Raw genomic sequence first — 19,548 nt, 5'->3', positions numbered from 1 at the left:
CGGCATGGACTAAGATACAGTAGAATATTATAGAATACAGTATATACATATGAGACGGGTAGTGCAAGATATGTAAACATTATTAAAGTGACTAGTGTTCAATTTCTTAAAGTGGCCAGTGATTTCAATAGGCAGCAGCAGCCTCTAATGTGCTAGTGATGGCTATTTAACAGTCTGATGGCCTTGAGATTGAAGCTGTTTTTCATTCTCTCGGTCCCAGCTTTGATGGACCTGTACTGACCTCGCCTTCTGGATGATTGCGGGGTGAACAGGCAGTGGCTCGGGTGGTTGATGTCCTTGATGATCTTTTTGGCCTTCCTGTGACATCGGGTGCTGTAGGTGTCTTGGAGGGCGGGTAGTTTGTAATGCGTTCGGCAGACCGCACCACCCTCTGGAGAGCCCTGCGGTTGCGGGCGGTGCAGTTGCCGTACCAGGCGGTGATACAGCCCGACAGGATGCTCTCAATTGTGCATCTGTAAAAGTTTGTGAGGGTTTTAGGTGCCAAGCCAAATTTCTTCAGCCTCCTGAGGTTGAAGAGGCTCTGTTGCGCCTTCTTCACCACACTGTCTGCGTGGGTAGACCATTTCAGTTTGTCAGTGATGTGTACGCCAAGGAGCTTGAAGCTTTCCACCTTCTCCACTGCGGTCCCGTCGATGTGGATAGGGGGGTGCACCCTCTGCTGTTTCCTGAAGTCCACGATCATCTCCTTTGTTTTGTTTTGTTGACGTTGAGTGAGAGGTTATTTTCCTGGCACCAAACTCCCAGAGCCCTCACCTCCTCCCTGTAGGCTGTCTCGTCATTGTTGGTAATCAGGCCTACTACTGTTGTGTCGTCTGCAAACTCGATAATTGAGTTGGAGGCGTGCTTGGCCACGCAGTCATGGGTGAACAGGGAGTACAGGAGGGGGTTGAGCACGCACCCTTGTGGGGCCCCAGTGTTGAGGATCAGCGACGTGGAGATGTTGTTTCCTACCTTCACCACCTGGGGGCGGCCCATCAGGAAGTCCAGGACCCAGTTGCACAGGGCGGGGTTCAGACCCAGGGCCTCGAGCTTAATGATGAGCTTGGAGGGTACTATGGTGTTGAAGGCTGAGCTATAGTCAATGAACAGCATTCTTACATAGGTATTCCTCTTGTCCAGATGGGATAGGACAGTGTGCAGTGTGATGGCGATTGCATCGTCTGTGGATCTATTGGGGCGGTAAGCAAATAAACAGCGAGTAGCAGCAGTGTAAAAACACTGTCCGGGTGGCCATTTGATTAATTGTTCAGCAGTCTTATGGCTTGGGGGAAGAAGCTGTTAAGGAGCCTTTTGGTCCTAGACTTGACGCTCCGGTACCGCTTGCCGTGCGGTAGCATAGAGAACAGTCTATGACTTGGGTGACTGGAGTCGTTGACAATTTTTTGGGGCCTTCCTCTGACACCACCTAGTATATAGGTCCTGGATGGCAGGAAGCTTGGCCCCAGTGATGTACTGGGCCGTACGCACTACCCTCTGTAGCACCTTATGGTCAGATGCCGAGCAGTTGCCATACCAGGCGGTGATGCAACCGGTCAGGATGCTCTCGATGGTGCAGCTGTAGAACCTTTTGAGGATCTGGGGACCCATGCCAAATCTTTTCAGTCTCCTGAGGGGGAAAAGGTGTTGTTGTGCGCTCTTCACGACTGTCTTGGTGTGTTTGGACCATGATAGTTTGTTGGTGACGTGGACACCGAATTTTGTGATCGCAGCATTTAGGTTTGCATATTCAGACCCAACGCGAATAAACTCCATTTCTAGAATGTTAAAGATTTCACGCCCCAGGTAGCTGGGTTTATATTGTAGTGATCCCTTGACAAGTGACGCGCTTGATGTTTGAGTTTGACAACTGTCAAACTCAGATTACACCCACACACCACGGCTGTTATCGTTGTTATTGGTTTTGCATTGTTCACTGATAATTCTCATTCCCATGATTGGCCTTTTCCTGCTGTACTGACTGTGTTTGCATGATTTGACAGAGTTTCAGAAAGCTCAATGTTTTTTTATGGAAGTTTGATATGCATGTGTGTGCCCCCTTAATCCCTATTTTCCTCTATTTGGTCTGCCCAAAATCTCTCAAAGAATGTGCCTCTTTTCCACATTCAATGCATTTTCTAGTATACAGTGAGGGAAAAAAGTATTTGATCCCCTGCTGATTTTGTACGTTTGCCCACTGACAAAGAAATGATCAGTCTATCATTTTAATGGTAGGTTTATTTGAACAGTGAGAGACAGAATAACAACAAAAATATCCAGAAAAACACATGTCAAAAATGTTATAAATTGATTTGCATTTTAATGAGGGAAATAAGTATTTGACCCCCTCTCAATCAGAAAGATTTCTGGCTCCCATGTGTCTTTTATACAGGTAACGAGCTGAGATTAGGAGCACACACTTAAAGGGAGTGCTCCTAATCTCAGTTTGTTACCTGTATAAAAGACACCTGTCCACAGAAGCAATCAATCAATCAGATTCCAAACTCTCCACCATGGCCAAGACCAAAGAGCTCTCCAAGGATGTCAGGGACAAGATTGTAGACCTACACAAGGCTGGAATGGGCTACAAGACCATCGCCAAGCAGCTTGGTGAGAAGGTGACAACAGTTGGTGCGATTATTCGCAAATGGAAGACACACAAAATAACTGTCAATCTCCCTCGGCTTGGGGCTCCATGCAAGTTCTCACCTCGTGGAGTTGCAATGATCATGAGAACGGTGAGGAATCAGCCCAGAACTACACGGGAGGATCTTGTCAATGATCTCAAGGAAGCTGGGACCATAGTCACCAAGAAAACAATTGGTAACACACTACGCCGTGAAGGACTGAAATCCTGCAGCGCCCGCAAAGGTCCCCCTGCTCAAGAAAGCACATATACATGCCCGTCTGAAGTTTGCCAATGAACATCTGAATGATTCAGAGGAGAACTGGGTGAAAGGGTTGTGGTCAGATGAGACCAAAATGGAGCTCTTTGGAATCAACTCATCTCGCCGTGTTTGGAGGAGGAGGAATGCTGCCTATGACCCCAAGAACACCATCCCCACCGTCAAAAATGGAGGTGGAAACATTATGCTTTGGGGGTGTTTTTCTGCTAAGGGGACAGGACAACTTCACCGCATCAAAGGGATGATTGATGGGGCCATGTACCGTCAAATCTTGGGTGAGAACCTCCTTCCCTCAGCCAGGGCATTGAAAATTTGTCGTGGATGGGTATTCCAGCATGACAATGACCCAAAACACACGGCCAAGGCAACAAAGGAGTGGCTCAAGAAGAAGCACATTAAGGTCCTGGAGTGGCCTAGTCAGTCTCCAGACCTTAATCCCATAGAAAATCTGTGGAGGGAGCTGAAGGTTCGAGTTGCCAAACGTCAGCCTCGAAACCTTAATGACTTGGAGAAGATCTGCAAAGAGGAGTGGGACAAAATCCCTCCTGAGATGTGTGCAAACCTGGTGGCCAACTACAAGAAACGTCTGACCTCAGTGATTGCCAACAAGGGTTTTGCCACCAAGTACTAAGTCATGTTTTGCAGAGGGGTCAAATACTTATTTCCCACATTAAAATGCAAATCAATTTATAACATTTTTGATATGTTTTTCTGGATTTTTTTGTTGTTATTCTGTCTCTCACTTTTCAAATAAACCTACCATTAAAATTATAGACTGATCATGTCTTTGTCAGTGGGCAAATGTACAAAATCAGCAGGGGATTAAATACTTTTTTCCCTCACTGTATGTGCTTGACAGGCCAGCTGCTTCAATACTGAATTACTTCAATATGAACTCAGGCTGGCCATTTTAAAGTGCAGGTTGTATCAATGAATAAATTTATATCAATTATAGGGCAGTGCAAATGTTCCAGTTACAATACATTCGGAAAGTATTCAGACCCCTTGACTTTTTCCACATGATTCATAAATTGATTAAATAGTGTTTTGCCCTGATCAATCTACACCATACCCCATAATGACAAAGCAAAAACAGGTTTTTAGACATTTTAGCTAGTTTATAGAAAAACAGAAATATCACATTTACATAAGTATTCAGACCCTTTACTCAGTACTTTGTTGAAGCACCTTTGGCAGCCATTCCAGCCTCGAGTCTTCTTGGGTATAACGCTACAAGCTTGGCACACATGTATTTGGGGAGTTTCTCCCATTCTTCTCTGCAGATCTTCTCAAGCTTTGTCCGGTTGGATGGGGAGCGTCACTGCACAGCTATTTTCAGGTCACTCCAGAGATGTTCGATCGGGTTCAAGTCCGGGCTCTGGCTGGGCCACTCAAGGACATTCAGAGACTTGTCCTGAAGCCACTCCTGTGTTGTCTTGGCTGTGTGCTTAGGGTGGTTGTCCTGTTGGAAGGTGAACCTTCACCCCAGTCTGAGGTCCTGAGCGCTCTGGAGCAGGTTTATTTTTTTCTGAGAATCTTGTTTCTCATGGTCTGAGAGTCGTTAGAGAAAGTCCAAGCGGGCTGTTATGTGGCTTTTACTGAGGAGTGGCTTCCGTCTGGCCACTCTACCATAAAGGCCTGATTGGTGGAGTGCTGCAGAGATGGTTGTCCTTCTGGAAGGTTCTCCCATCTCCACAGGGGAACTCTGGAGTTCTTGGTCACCTCCCTGACCAAGGCCCTTCTCCCCAGATTGCTCAGTTTGGCCGGCGGCCAGCTCTAGGAAGGGTTCCAAACTTCTTCCATTTAAGAATGATTGAGGCCACTGTGTTCTTGGGGAACTTCAATGCTGCAGACATTTGTTGGTACCCTTCCCCAGATCTGTGCCTCGACACAATCCTGTCTCGGAGCTCTACGGACAATTCCTTCGACCTCATGGCTTGGTTTTTGCTCTGGCATGCACTGTCAACTGTGTGACCTTATAGAGACAGGTGTGTGCCTTTCCAAATCATGTCCAATCAATTGAATTGACCACAGGTGGACTCCAATCAAGTTGTAGAAACATCTCAGGGATAGTCAATGGAAACAGGATGCACCTGATATCAATTTCGAGTCTCATAGCAAAGGGTCTGAATACGTACAGTACCAGTCAAAAGTTTGGACACACCTACTCATTCAAGGGTTTTTCTTTATTTTTACTATTTTCTACATTGTAGAATAGTAGTGAAGACATCAAAACTATGAAATAACACATATGGAATCATGTGGTAACCAGAAAAGTGTTAAACACATCAAAATATATTTTATATTTGAGACTCTTCAAAGTAGCCACCCTTTTCCTTGATGATAGCTTTGCACACTCTTGGCATTCTCTCAACCAGCTTCACCTGGAATGCTTTTCCAACAGTCTTGAAGGAGTTCCCACACATGCTGAACACTTGTTGGCTGCTTTTCCTTTACTCTGCCATCCGACTCAACCCAATTGAGATGGTTTGGGATGAGGTCAGGGGATTGTGGAGGCCAGGTCATCTGATGCAGCACTCCATCACTCTCCTTCTTGGTCAAATAGCCCTTACACTGCCTGGATGTGTGTTGAGTCATTGTCCTGTTGAAAAACAAATGATAGTCCCACTAAGCCCAAACCAGATGGGATGGCGTATCACTGCAAAATGCTGTGGTAGCCATGCTGGTTAAGTGTGACTTGAATTCTAAATAAATCACAGACATTGTCGCCAGCAATGCACCCCCACACCATAACACCACCTCCTCCATGCTTTACAGTGGGAACTACACATGCAGAGATCATCCGTTCACCCACACCGCGTCTCACAAAGACACAGCGGTTTGAACCAAAAATCTCACATTTGGACTCCAGACCAAAGGACAAATTTCCACCGGTCTAATGTCCATTGCTAGTGTTTCTTGGCCCAAGCAAGTCTCTTCTTCTTATTGGTGTCCTTTAGTAGTGGTTTCTTTGCAGCAATTCGACCATGAAGGCCTGATTCACACAGTCCCCTCTGAACAGTTGAAGTTGAGATGTATCTGTGACTTGAACTCTGTGAAGCATTTATTTGGGCTGCAATTTCTGAGGCTGTTAACTCTAATGAACTTATCCTCTGCAGCCGAGGTAACTCTGGGTCTTCCATTCCTGTGGCGGTCCTCATGAGAGCCAGTTTCATCATAGCGCTTGATGGTTTTTGTGACTTCACTTGAAGAAACGTTCAATGTTCTTGACATTTTCCGTATTGACTGACCTTCATGTCTTAAAGTAATGATGGACTGTCGTTTTTCTTTGCTTATTTGAGCTGTTCTTGCCATAATATGGACTTTTACCAAATATGGCTAACTTCTGTATACCCCCCCCCCACCTTGTCACAACACAACTGATTGGCTCAAACGCATTAAGACGAAATAAATTCCACAAAATAACTTTTAACAAGGCACACCTGTTAATTGAAATGCATTCCAGTTGACTACCTCATGAAGCTGGTTGAGAGAATGCCAAGAGTGTGCAAAGCTGTCATCAAGGCAAAGGGTGGGTTTTTGAAGAATCTCAAATATAAAATATATTTTATTCTACAATGTAGAAAATAGTAAAAATAAAGAAAAACCCTTGAATGAGTAGGTGTGTCCAAACTATTGACTGGTAGTGTATGTATATAAGGTTTTTCTGTTTTTAAAGTTGTAATACATTTTCAAACATTTCTAAAAAACTTTTTTCGCTTTGTCATTATGGGGTATTGTGTGTAGATTGGTGAGAATTCAATATATTTTTTATCCATTTTAGAATAAGGCTGTAACGTAACAAAATGTGGAAAAAGTCAAGGGGTCTGAATACTTTCCGAAGGCACTGTATTTGAGGTGAAGCTAAATAAATACATAGATTGTTGTCATTGTCAACATCCAACAATCATCCACTCTGACTTCCCCATTATTATTTAGCACATTGCCCATGTCATCCAGGCCCAATCAGTCCCTTTGATGGGGGGCTATGATAACTGTAAACTGATAACTTCTCTTACAATTGGCAGACTATGATTTCGTAATGGTCTGGCCTTTGGCGGCACATTCCTGCATTGTTTTTTTTTTGTGTGGTGTGGTGTGAGGTAGGGGCCTATAAAATCAGTTTAATATTTTGCCTGATTACGTTTTGTTTTTCAAGGTTTCCATTTCCCCCAGTATTTTCACGTTTTCGCTCTCAAAATCACACTTTTATAAATAGAAAAACAACTAAATTGGATGTTCTAAGTCCACAACCATGCTTAGACCACACCAGGAGACTACTTTTAAGGTATTGGAAGAATTTGATCAATTTCTGTTTTGGGCTGTAGTTACCCTTTAATTATTGTGTGCAAGAGGCTGTTGTTTAGCAGTGTTTTGTGATGGTAGAGTTTGCAAAACAAATAACCACTGGATTGATGCAAATAATAATTATATCATTCTGCCAGTAAGCATAGGCTACATTGTAGTTAACATTTAATTGAGAAGGTTTTTGGGAAAGCCTTTCCATCTACCAGAATACTTTTTGTTAGCATCATCGCTAACGGCTACACAAAGTGGTAGTCACGCTCACCACACAGACAAGGGAAATGATCCTTGCCTCTTCAGAAAGTTGCAAGAAATACAAATCACTGATGCATTCTGTTCATGTCTTATGATAAACTTGGCCAAATTAATTCATTTTCAATACATTTAGTTGATTCCCTACTAAGTTCAATACATGTTTTTTATATTGTTGAATTCCGTTTTAATGCGTGATTACGTCCAAATTCTCTGCATCGTGGATTTTATAGGGCCCTAGAGAGGAGAGCGCAGAATGGGTAATGTTGTTGGGACCTGCTCCAGGGCAGCATCTCCAGGCTTTCAGGATATGATCTATCCCACCATGGGATTTTCCAGGAGTGAGAACATCAGACCGACTGCTAGATAGAGAGAGTCTCGCTGGCTCCCCAATCAACTCTAAAGCCCACCATGTCACAAGCCTTGGCTTAAAATCTCTAGGTCAAATTTAGATGACCCACCTCACCCCATGCACCCTCCAAAGAAAGGAGAAGTAAGTCAAATCCATTCTTCTGATCCTAACAAATAAGTGTTTTTAGGCACTGAACACACCAGTTATGGTGTGGCCTTAGTTCCACCACAAAAATGTATTGAAATGCACTCCACTGCCCAATTCCATAGCAATACTATGATAACAATGTTTTTCCTGGCTTTCCCGTAGGAAATACATTGTTAGAATTAAGAATAAAACTGAATCACTACCATGGTGTGTTGAAGTTGATATAAAGGGAGTGTGCAGTGGTGTGGTCTGAAGATTAATTATTAGAAGGTTACTGTGAAGTGTGGATGAATGGTAACAAGCCAGAACTACAAAGAGGTGCTATCCATTCTCCAGGGTTAGCTCTCTGCATGGCCTCTCTGCAGGTGTGCTCTCAGACCAGGACTCAGGAATATTCTGGAACCTTCAGTGTTCCATTTCAAACGAAGGTTTGCAATTTATCATGTGTCAATAAGTGTAGGCTGTTATTACATTTAAATGACATTACACTAAGCTAGATGTGATCACAGAGCAATAAAGTGGGTAATTGCTTATCCTGCCCAGTGCCTAGCCCAGGTCAAACTATCAACAGCTGGTGTGTTCTTAAAAGCCCAGTGCAGTCAAAAACAAGATTTTCCTGTGTTTTATATATATCCACACTATGAGGTTGGAATAATACTGTGAAAATTATGATAATGCCCTGTTAGTGTAAGCACTGTTTGAAAAAGCTGCTTGAAATTTCAGCCTGTTTAGGTGGGATGGAGTTAAGACCTGCCTGGTGACATCACCAGGTGGTAAATTAGTTAATAGACCCGAAAGAAAGAGTTCCAAACCTCTCTGCCAATAACAGCTAGTTTTCAGTTTTCCTCTCCACACTCAGACTACTCCCAGACAGTCCTATCAAAATTCTTGCTTGAGAAATTGCTCTTTGCTAAGAAGCATTTTTCTTCTCTGTTTTCAATTCAAATTGTAAAAAAAAAAAATCACAGTAAGGTACTTCATTGTTACACGGAAATGATTTGATATTGAGATAAAAAAACGGCTGCATTGGACGTTTTAAGGTAGGTGAGGTGTGTGATTAGTAATGACAAAGAGGCAGGTTCAAAGTCACTAGTTGGAGGTCTCAAGCCCCCTGCTTTACAACCAGGGAACACCCATGCCAGGATTTCACTGTGGAATTAGATGTTCCTCAGACAAGACGCTATGCTTCAGAGAGATTTCTTTCTCTGGCTATGTCCTAGATGGCCTCAGCGGCTAGCAAGTCATCTGTAGTTACCTGTTTTGGGGGATACTCAAATATCTGCCCTACTTTAGGCTTGATTTTGACATTTAATATAGGCTCCTCACTCCCACCCCTCTCACCCTCTCCCTCTTTCTCTCCCTCCCTCTCTTCTGTCTGTGTAAACCTACACTCAGCACAAATAGACAGTGGGTGTTGGCTCATTGCACAGAGGAAGGGCTGGGGTTAACTTCTCCCTGACTGAAGTTTTCATAGGTAGCTCTTCAAAGAGGCCAGCAGAGCAGAATAACATGGTCTACATTTATAGCTGTACTCTGTGCACTCTGTTGAATAAAGTGTGTTCTGAGCAATGTATGATGACTAAATTGCCTCCCCAGCAAGACAGAGGTTAATCTCACCACACACTCTCTAGAGGGTTATGTTTTTTTTCCTGCTGTGATTTTTATTCTGCTGTTGTACACTAATCAAACACAGCGACAGCTGAGAGGAGAGAGGATATGAGTGAGTGTATGACTCAGTCATGTTAGGTCTCCACATACAGACTACTGGACCCCCAGGGACTTGACACGGTTACTGAGGAGACACGAGGAGGAATCATCTGGTTTACCATGGGACTTGGGGAGATTTGTCATGTTTTTTTCTCGCTTACTCAAAGACACAGCATTGTAAAGCAGAGTATCCCTGGCAGTACCAAGGAAGTGAGTGTAGGAAATGCTGTGCTATCAGTGAATAACTCACAGTGTGCCTTCTCCTTTGATGAATGCCACAAAGGGAACTTTATAGCATTTAATCTTAGTGCCATCTGTAAGGAAGCTTATCTATTCATGTTAAATAAATGTTGGGGAAAATATTTGACTCAATAAAATGTTCCCATGTTCTTTGACCTGACTGCCCTGGAGTTTCAAGTGGTTGAAGGAGGCTTGTAAAGGAAACTATGTAGCTTGTCTCCGGGGATTCAGGATTCTCATCCAGTTGGGATGTGAAAAGGCATTGTCATGAGTTCTCAAACTGTTTCCACTCACTGAGAAATGTACTGGTGACAGCACAGGAAATAGTTATCCTAGGGCAGTTCTGTTATGGGAACTGAAGACATTTCAATAAACAGAAGAGGTGGACGAACACCCTTAGATGGGTTTGTGTGGTGAAGTATTACAACATAGATTTCACAATATATGGCCATATAAACATCTACATTTTAGGGATTTAACGTTTTTTATACCATGGGCCTACTAACATATTTAGCTCCCAGATATATAATCAAAACATGTGTGTTCTGATCTATTTGTTTGATCTAACAAAAGTCTGACTATTCCCCAGGCCAGATTTAACTACCCTCCATCCGCACTACTTGGTGCTCAGAATGCGTAAAATGATGAGGAGAGCGAGAGAGAAACCGGGGCATTATAAAGCAAAGGGTAGCAGGATTTGGTGTGACTGACTGGGGAAGTTGGGCATTCCTCGTGTGAATTAGAACTCCAGATCCAAATGCAGAGGTTTTACGCCCAGCACATACCTTCCACATTAGTCAGTCTAGCCTGCCAGTGGAGAGGACAGAGCAGAGTCGACTGTGGGGCTGGGAGAAGGGCCCTGGTCCACACACTACACAGTGTGTGAAAGAGAGTGAAAAAAGAACGAGAGAAATGGAGAGACAGAGCGAGAGGATAGTATTGGCATGATGACAGAAGAGGAAAGGGCATAGAGATGCACTGGAGGAAGGAGAAAGAGAGTAGAGGCACTGAATTGAGAGACAGAGATGAGCGGCTGGAGAAAGAGTCACAAGATGACCCTCACAGTGTGGAAAGACAGACCATCCAGTCTAAATAAAGCAGAGAGTGTTCTAGCACATGGCCCAGCTGTGACCCTGCAGGAATGCATTCTCTCCAGTCTGAACCAGTCAGGTCACACATGGGAATATCACATCAGATGAATCAGCTAGGCCTAAAATAATCGCACAAAGTACAGTAAAATCCCAGGCTGGATGTTTTAATAATTTTGTCCGACTGCGTCCATAAAGCAGTGCAGGTGCCACAGAGTAAAGGGCAGGTAGAGGCCCGGTCTATAGTGCGGTGTCAGTGAAGTATCAGATGGAGGATGCTTTTCTAATTAAATCAGTGGTCCAGATGAGTTGGGTAGTACAATGATCCAGGTGTTTGATTCCAGGCTCTGACCCCTCCATTAGTTCACTCATTTCAGGGCATACATTTAAATTCCAATGCAAGATTTGAAAAGAGCCATGTTTTTTCAATGAAGACTCTTTGGTTCTTTTGCTGGAAATTGTATTCCCTTCCTGAATTGAAAGGACATTGACCCCAACCCTGCCCTCCATTGTGCAGAGAGAGAGAGAGGATGTGATGAATTTCAGTGGCTCTCAGCTTCCAGTAAGATTGTAGCCCAAATCATCCCATGTAATCAGCTGTCTAAAAAAAGCCTGGCTCCATTCAGACCTCTATATTTACAGAGCGTGAGAGTGTGGGAGGACACTTGAATTGAAGGAATGATCGAGAGTGAATGGGATGGAGAGACTGAATAAGAGAGTGAGGGCACAAAGGAGGAGAGGAATTAGTGGTGTGATGGAATTTAATTAATTTATGTTGCTCAGCTCAGAGAGGCCAGGTAGCTTAAGCCCTCTCTATCTCTTATGCATATCCAATGGCATTGAGCAGGTGCTGGATAGCTTTAACTTAAGCTTTTGTTCCATGTGTTTGTGTCTAAACCCTCACTTGTCTTCAAGAGTCATTTGCCTCCCCTCTCTTGTATTTCTGTGCCCCAAGGCCCTATTTTAGGAGAAGCATTGTAGATTATTGTAAATGGAAGGTAGAGGAGAAAAGGGAGTGTTAGCTTCTCAAAGTGTGACTAAAAGCTGTTCAAATGGGGTTCCTTAATCTGAGGCAGGAAATGTGAACTTCTGCTTCCTGTGACTTCAAAAGGCCTAATAATGGGCTCAAATAGGAGATATTTCACAGGCAGCATTCCCAGCAGGGCCTAATTTCCTTCCAACTGTAGAGTCAGGTGTTTCATGGTCCTCATGGAGCGAATACACTCCCCTTCAAACCTGCTTTCATCTATTATTCTACCTTTTCCCGTAAGGACTTTCATTTGGTCGGTTAAAATACATAGTTCCCTTCTTTCCTCCTGTAAAGATGCAGTTCTTGAGCACTGTCAATTTGGGCGGTGAAATGTTCTTGTGGTATTCTGGAGACCTATTTCTTTGTCTATTTTTGCCTGTCAGTGTGGCTGTGTTTGTTTGTGTCTGTCTGTGTGCATGTTTTTGGGGCTCAGAGGCTTGGAAGTCTGTCAGATATCCTATGTAGAGGTTTATTAGACACCCCTACTTTACAACACCAGACTAGATTTTCATAGTGACTTTTAGATTTGTCTCATCTGTTAAAGTGATGTGTCTGCAGTATAAATGCAGCGTTATGTGTACAAAAATAAAGATGTACACAGCCTAAGAATCCTGGAGGGTGTCATTTTAGGCCAGGTGCACTGCCTACACCATTCACCATGGCAAAGCATTCAGGGATTTATACCCAACCTACTCTAATGGCAGCGTGAAGGAAATGATGGTTGCCTCTTTATCGAATGAAGTGCTAGATCCAAACTTGAGATAGCCTATATGCAACGTTCATGCATTGATATTAATGGAAGAGTTTTGCACAAAGATTTGAGTTATGATTGCTTGTCTCAGATTCAACTCTGACTCTCTCCCCTCCTATGTGTTAATGTGCTCTGCCCTGAAACTATATTTTTACTCCTTTTATCTATTTTAAATTGACATTCCTTCCATCTTTGACATTCCCTCCATCTATCAGCTTACAGGAACCAGTATTTCAACTGACATTTACTATCATAATTTGCATCACATTTTTCTCCCACTTAGCCACTACTAATGGTCCTGACCGACTACTCTGTAAGATTGTGTTAAAAGCAGTGCAATTGCTGCAGGGTGTTTGTTACACAGCATCAAGCACAAACAAACCATTTAAAAATGACTTCCACCATGCTGGGGGTCCAGACCAGTGTTCAGGCTCACAATACTTGGTGTATGTATTCTAAGTTTACTCATATGGGCTAGGTAAACTGGATACAGGCGTCAATAAGCCTTGAGTTTGCCAGCATTTCCATTCTGTTTTCAATTGCCTGCAAAATGTGAACATACCTACCAAATAGGATTTTGTATTTAATGGCTGTGTGTGTGTGGAGACAGAGTTCATGTAATTCTGTCTAAAACATTTCCCACTGTACAGTAATGACAGCCTTGCACACAGTAGCCCTCAAGTTTATTTTTATTAGACATTTATGGCTATGTATATTCCCGGGTAAATATTGTTTTTCTGAATATGTTACAGAGAATTTGACAGCTGGTGCTAATCCCAAGCAAGTTACATTATGAAAGATCAATAATATGTAGAAACGTTCAAAGTGACTTGTATGATGAACTCAGAAGTGAAATGGTGATGATAGTTAGTGTCCTCCAGAGAGCTCATCAGCCTATCCTGATTAAGTTACACTCAGCTCAGATGTTTGGAACAAAACAATGGCAAAATATTCCTCCAGAAACCAAACATATGTTATTGTGGACACTGGATCTGGCGGAGATGGAGGAATAGTCACAATAGCTAAGAAACACAAACCTCCTCTCCTCCACTCTTTCTGTGATTCACTTCCAGCACTGTGTGGACTTGGAGGAGGAAAAGGAAGCCAGAGACATTTGTTCCTTGACATTCTGGTGTGATTCTGTCTGACTTTGCCCGTGCCAGCTGGAGACAGGATGTAGGGTCAATGAATTGCCATCCAAAAGCCTCATCACACTTGTCCAATGTCCCAGGATGTTATGGATGGCCACATTGTCTTATGGCACCACCAGACAGGATGGAGGTGCTGAGGGCCTGGGGGCACTGATACTTTTATTCTGGGGTTCTATTCCCTCACAAAGCCTTCTACCACTGTGTAAACACTGCCACAACAGCCCTGTACTGGTGGGAAACATGGAGAGGCTGGCAGGTGGGTTACAGCTGCTGGTGTTGACAAACACACACGATAATGGTTGGTGCTGGTTGGGAACGAAGGGTTGCCACTTTGTTCCTATATGGAATATCAGCTAGTTAAGTGGCACCTGTTTGGTGGTGATGCCGTCTGATCTGTGGTGCTCATAATGGTGGGTGCTTGCATTTACATGTAATAAACATAAATTCCTCTTGAACTAATATCAGAAGGCTAGCAACGCAACAGACCCTTTAGTAGATGTACAGTGCCTTTATAAACTATTCACACCCCTTTACTTTTTCCACATTGTTGTTACAAAGTGGGATTAAAATTGATTAAATTGTCCTTTTTTGTCAACGATCTACACAATACTCTGTAATGTCAGAGGAAGAAAAATCCTAACCTTTCATTAATATATCTTGGTTAGATAAGTATTCAATCCCTGAGTCAATACATGTTTAGAATCACCTTTGGCAGCGATTACAGCTGTGAGTCATTCTGGGTAAGTCTCTAAGAGCTTTGCACACCTGGATTGTACAATATTTGCCCATTATTCTTTAGAAATTCTTCAAGTCAAGTTGGTTGTTTATCATTGCTAGACTGCCATTTTCAAGTCTTGCCATAGATCTTCAAGCCAATTTAAGTCAAAACTGTAACTAGGCCACTCAAGAACATTCAACGTCGTCTTGGTAAGCAACTCCGGTGTATATTTGGCATTGTGTTGTAGGTAATTGTCCTGCTGAAAGGTGAATCTCCCAGTGTCTGTTGGAAAGCAGACTGAACCAGGTTTTCCTCTAGGATTTTGCCTGTGCTTAGCTCTATTCCGTTTCTTTTTATCCTAAAAAACTCCCTAGTCCTTGCCGATGACACGCATACTCATAACATGATGCAGCCACCACCATGCTTGAAAATATAAAGAGTGTTACTCAGTGATGTGTTGTGATGGATTTGCCCCAAATATAACGCTTTGTATTCAGGAGAAAAAGTTCATTTCTTTGCCATATTACTTTAGTGCCTTAATATAAACAGGATGCATGTTTTGGAATATTTTTATTCTGTACAGGCTTCCTTCTTTTCACTCTGTCATTTATGTTAGTATTGTGGAGTAACTACAATGTTGTTGATCCATCCTCAGTTTTCTCCTATCATAGTCATTAAACTCTGTAACTGTTTTAAAGTCCCCATTGGCCTCATGGTGAAATCCCTGAGCGGTTTCCTTCCTCTACAGCAACTGAGTTAGGAAGGACGCCTGTATCTTTGTAGTGACTGGGTGTATTGATACACCATCCAAAGTGTAATTATTAACTGTACCATGCTCAAAGGGATATTCAATATCTGCTTTTTTTTTTACCGATCTACCAGTAGGTGCCCTTATATATATATATTTTTTTTATGGGGGTCGATCAGCTTAATATTGCAGATAGATTGTAACTTCTATCAATGTAATTGTCTGCATCACTTCCAATCCCCCATGTTTTTTATATATATACTCCCCTTTATTACTTTTCAACCCCGCCATCCTTTCCCTACTTGGAGTAAATTAGTGAACAACAATGCCCAGGCCTCTACTTCCAGCCTATACTTACTATCTACACCTTATGGACACGGTCAATTTTACAATAATTCTATTTTATTTGTTTTTTTTTGTTTTTGCTCCTGAACTTCTTCTACTCTCAACCTCTCCGATCATTTTCATGATGTCCATCCGGTTTGCTTCTATATGCCATATCTTTCTAACTGTGCTCTTTCCCAATAGCTCCCAACATACAACCTATATACTTATTATGGACACAGTATGCTTACATTATTAGTTATCTTGTTGTTATTTGTTATTAGTCCCATCCTTCAACTCCATTCAATGCCTCCCATCTATCTCTTAACACCATCCATATAGGATTTCTATTTGCCATATATATTTCAACCGTACTGTGATGTTTTACAAAAGTTCTGAACCTTTCTATTCTCATTGCTTCTACAGATTGTGAATTAAAAATAAACATTTTTGCTAAAAGTATTATTATATTATTGATCGATTGACTATGACTTTTCAGATCACCCAGTAATGCTATCTGCAAGGTTAGCTCCAGGTAAATATTGCAATCCTTTAGCCATTCCTGGACCTGTGTCCAAAAACAAGCTACAAATGGACAGAACCAAAACAAATGATCTAATGATTATGTCTCTTCACAGCAAAATCTGCAGAGCTGGGAAGATTGTATCCCCCATATAAATAACAAGAAGGTGCCCTTCTTTGCGACCCATTGGAAAACCTCCCTGGTCTTTGTGGTTGAATCTGTGCTTGAAATGTACTACTCGACTGCGGGACCTTACAGATAATTGTATGTGTGGGGTACAGAGATGGGTTAGTCATTTAAAAATCATGTTAAACACTATTATTGCACACAGAGGGAGTCCATGCAACTTATTATGTGACTTGTTAAGCATATCTTTACTCCTGAACTTATTTAGGCTTGCCATAACAAAAGGATTGAATTGACTCAAGACATTTCAGTTTTTCATTTTTTATTAATTTGTAAATATTTCTAAAAACAATTCCACTTTGACATTATGGGGTATTGTGTGTAGATCAGTGACACAATCTCCATGTAATCAATTTTCAGGCTGTAACACAACAAAATGTGGAAAAGGTTTCTGAAGGCACTGTAGCTTGTGTGAATCTCAGCTTGTATCTCCAGTTGAGGTTTCTCTCTCCAATGTCTGTCTCATTGTGTGTTTTGTCTTGTCTGAAACCTACTAGCAAGGTTAGACGGTCTGACACAGTGTACACTGATACGTCTTTATCCTGTAGCCATTTGTTCATTCTCCGAGGAACACAAAGGCTCTAGTGTTTACTGTTGTCCTTGGCATCCTCCACACAGCCAATGTCTCTCTTTGTTTAGAGGAGGAAGGTGTCAGTTAGTTAGTAGGCACATTTTCTGCGTAGCCATGCAAATGTAACCAGACAATGCCGTTCCTCATCTCGTGAGGTATTAGTCATGTCAACCAGACCACACTACATAGAGGTAGATAGATATATCCTATTCTTCTTCAAGCTTATTCCTTGTCCAAGTGAATGTGTCCTCACCACCTTAAATTGAGTTTGTCCAGAACATTCCTTGCGGTGCAAGTGTGTTGACCTCTTGGCGGCAAACCAATCTATGATTGCCAGCCTGCCAGGGACAAATGAAAAGGACTGCAATGCTTAAAGACTAGAGTTGTACAGCCATAAGCTAGACAGATGTCTTCAGAGAGCAGAGAAACCCTGCCCATTAGAGCCTCAGCTTTACTAGCACTGTCTAAGATCCAACATCATTATTTTCATCAGTTCGTTTCTCAGTGTGGCATCGTTCTCCTGGCTCTCTATCTGTTACTCTGCCTGGAAACTGACCTGGAATTATGTCATTAACAGACGTGCTTCAGAAGGGAGGCGGGATGGGGTTGAAAGAGAAATGTATACTTTTGAAACAACATTTTTCAGTGTATGTATTTTTCTTTCATTTAGTATGCAGCCTCATGGCATTTCCATACGCCCAAGGCTGCCTGCATGCTGGGTAGGGGAGCTGACTGGAGGGTTTCAGGGTGGGGAGAGAGTTCACACATATGCCCTAGGTCTTAGCTCCACTCCTGGTTTTACACACAAGAGCTCCAGGCTTGTAGGAGAAGAGAAAAAACACATTCCTAACAGTTGTGCCAATGAGGTATTTTTTTACATATCTGTTTTCATTTGCAGACAAGGAAGAGCATTATCCATTAAGTTTATCAACAGGAACTGCAGTAACGAACGTGTAATGCCTTCCTCATGGTGTGTTTGTGGCTTTGCATCAGGCATCAGACATGTCCTGAGTGTGTGTGGTTTTGAAGACATTTCCGAACGTCTCAAGGACATTTTCCATCCACTCAGTAACCTTGAGCGGCTATATTGGGCTCGTTTGTGCACACCACCACATCAGTCAGTCTTCTAAGGAGGTGCACTGGGAAGGGTGTGTGTGTGTACATCTGAGTCTACTGTTTGTTTTTTAATCCCTTACTGTGCAGATGTACTATGACATTTCACAACCTACATCAATGTGTGCTGAGCTCTGCTTCGGTATGCTGTGCCTTTCTGGGCTATGAATATGGTATATTTTCAGGATAGCATTGTTCCACTGAAACAGGTCTTCAGGAAAGGAGGAAAAAAGCTACTCAGAAAACCTTGAAGAAACATTTCACCTCCCAGATTGAATAGTGATGTAATGTCTGGTTTTCTGGAAATTGAAAATATCTGTTATTTCACAGATGGAATGCTGCCATAAAATCTTTGTATATTAGCTTGGATCAACAGCATTATCATCAATTATTCCCGGTGTACTTTATCACCTTTTATTATAGGAAAAGTCAATGTTGGTAGTTGAAGTGAATTAATGAAAGAAGAAAATAAGAAAATGAAATTCACATCCTGCTGGTTCAGGTGCTGGATGGAAAAAAAGTGTATGAAATGATGTCATCAATGGGAGCATATCAGTGTTGCGAGCATTATAAAATTCTCTCAGTTGAAGTGAATTAACGAGTTGCCTGTCATTTTTCTCTTCTCATAGCCGCTCTGCCCTTCCTCATCATGTCCATTGTGTTCCGGCCCTACCAGAGGGGTGTGTACTGTGACGATGAGGACATCAAGTACCCCCTCAAACCTGACACCATCACCCACGGCTTGCTGGCTGCAGTCACCATCTCCTGCACTGTCATCATTGTAAGTCCCTCCCTATACTTTCCTCTCTGACACATAGGTGAGCTAAATAACGTCTGTCTACACTGATTCCCAGACCAGTCTCACAAACAGGCGTTTCTATAAGCAGCCAGTGGACCAAACCAGATATCATATTGGAGTGTTGGATGTAATTTAATCATCTTTCTCTCTTCCCATAGATATCATCAGGAGAGGCTTACCTTGTCTATAGTAAGAGGATCCACTCTAACTCCGAGTTCAATGGGTACGTGGCGGCACTCTACAAGGTGCTGGGTACCTTCCTGTTCGGGGCAGCTGTCAGCCAATCACTGACGGACCTGGCCAAGTTCACCATAGGACGCCCTCGGCCCAACTTCATGGCCGTCTGCAACCCCAAGGTCTGCAAAGGCTACGTGCTGGAGATCAACTGCACCGGCAATCCTCGGGACGTCACTGAGTCCAGGTAGTTACTGAGGTAGAGGGCGTCAGGGAAATATTGTTGATGTGGGCATTGCTCAATGCCAGTGGTTAGTGCTGTACTGGAACCAATGCCTGCATATGCTGCAGCTCACTAGAACCAGGGTTGGTGACTACTGCTTTATGCTATGGTAGAAACACACTGAATAGATCAACTGTAGCCTCCACACAGCCATGACAGAAAAAGGTTTTAACAACATATTTG

At 42.7% G+C, this 19,548-nt stretch overlaps 1 protein-coding gene across 5 annotated transcripts in view; it reads left to right on the top strand.

The window, feature by feature from the left end:
- The window catches only part of LOC121533506 (phospholipid phosphatase 2), a 49,642-nt gene that overhangs the window by 25,792 nt on the left and 4,302 nt on the right, over positions 1-19,548 (top strand). For all 5 annotated transcript variants that reach the window (XM_041839504.2, XM_041839503.2, XM_045205519.1 and 2 more), the window contains 2 exons: positions 18,739-18,890; positions 19,067-19,329. In XM_041839504.2, the coding sequence (XP_041695438.2) occupies positions 18,759-18,890; positions 19,067-19,329 (395 nt within the window). In that variant the 5' untranslated portion in view covers positions 18,739-18,758. The remainder of the gene's footprint in view (positions 1-18,738; positions 18,891-19,066; positions 19,330-19,548) is intronic.

The sequence above is a fragment of the Coregonus clupeaformis genome, chromosome 20, assembly GCF_020615455.1.
Source record: "Coregonus clupeaformis isolate EN_2021a chromosome 20, ASM2061545v1, whole genome shotgun sequence".
NCBI classification, from domain to species: Eukaryota; Metazoa; Chordata; class Actinopteri; order Salmoniformes; family Salmonidae; genus Coregonus; species Coregonus clupeaformis.
The sequence above is the reverse complement of the archived record's forward strand: the minus strand, read 5'-3'. Positions and strand labels throughout refer to the sequence as shown.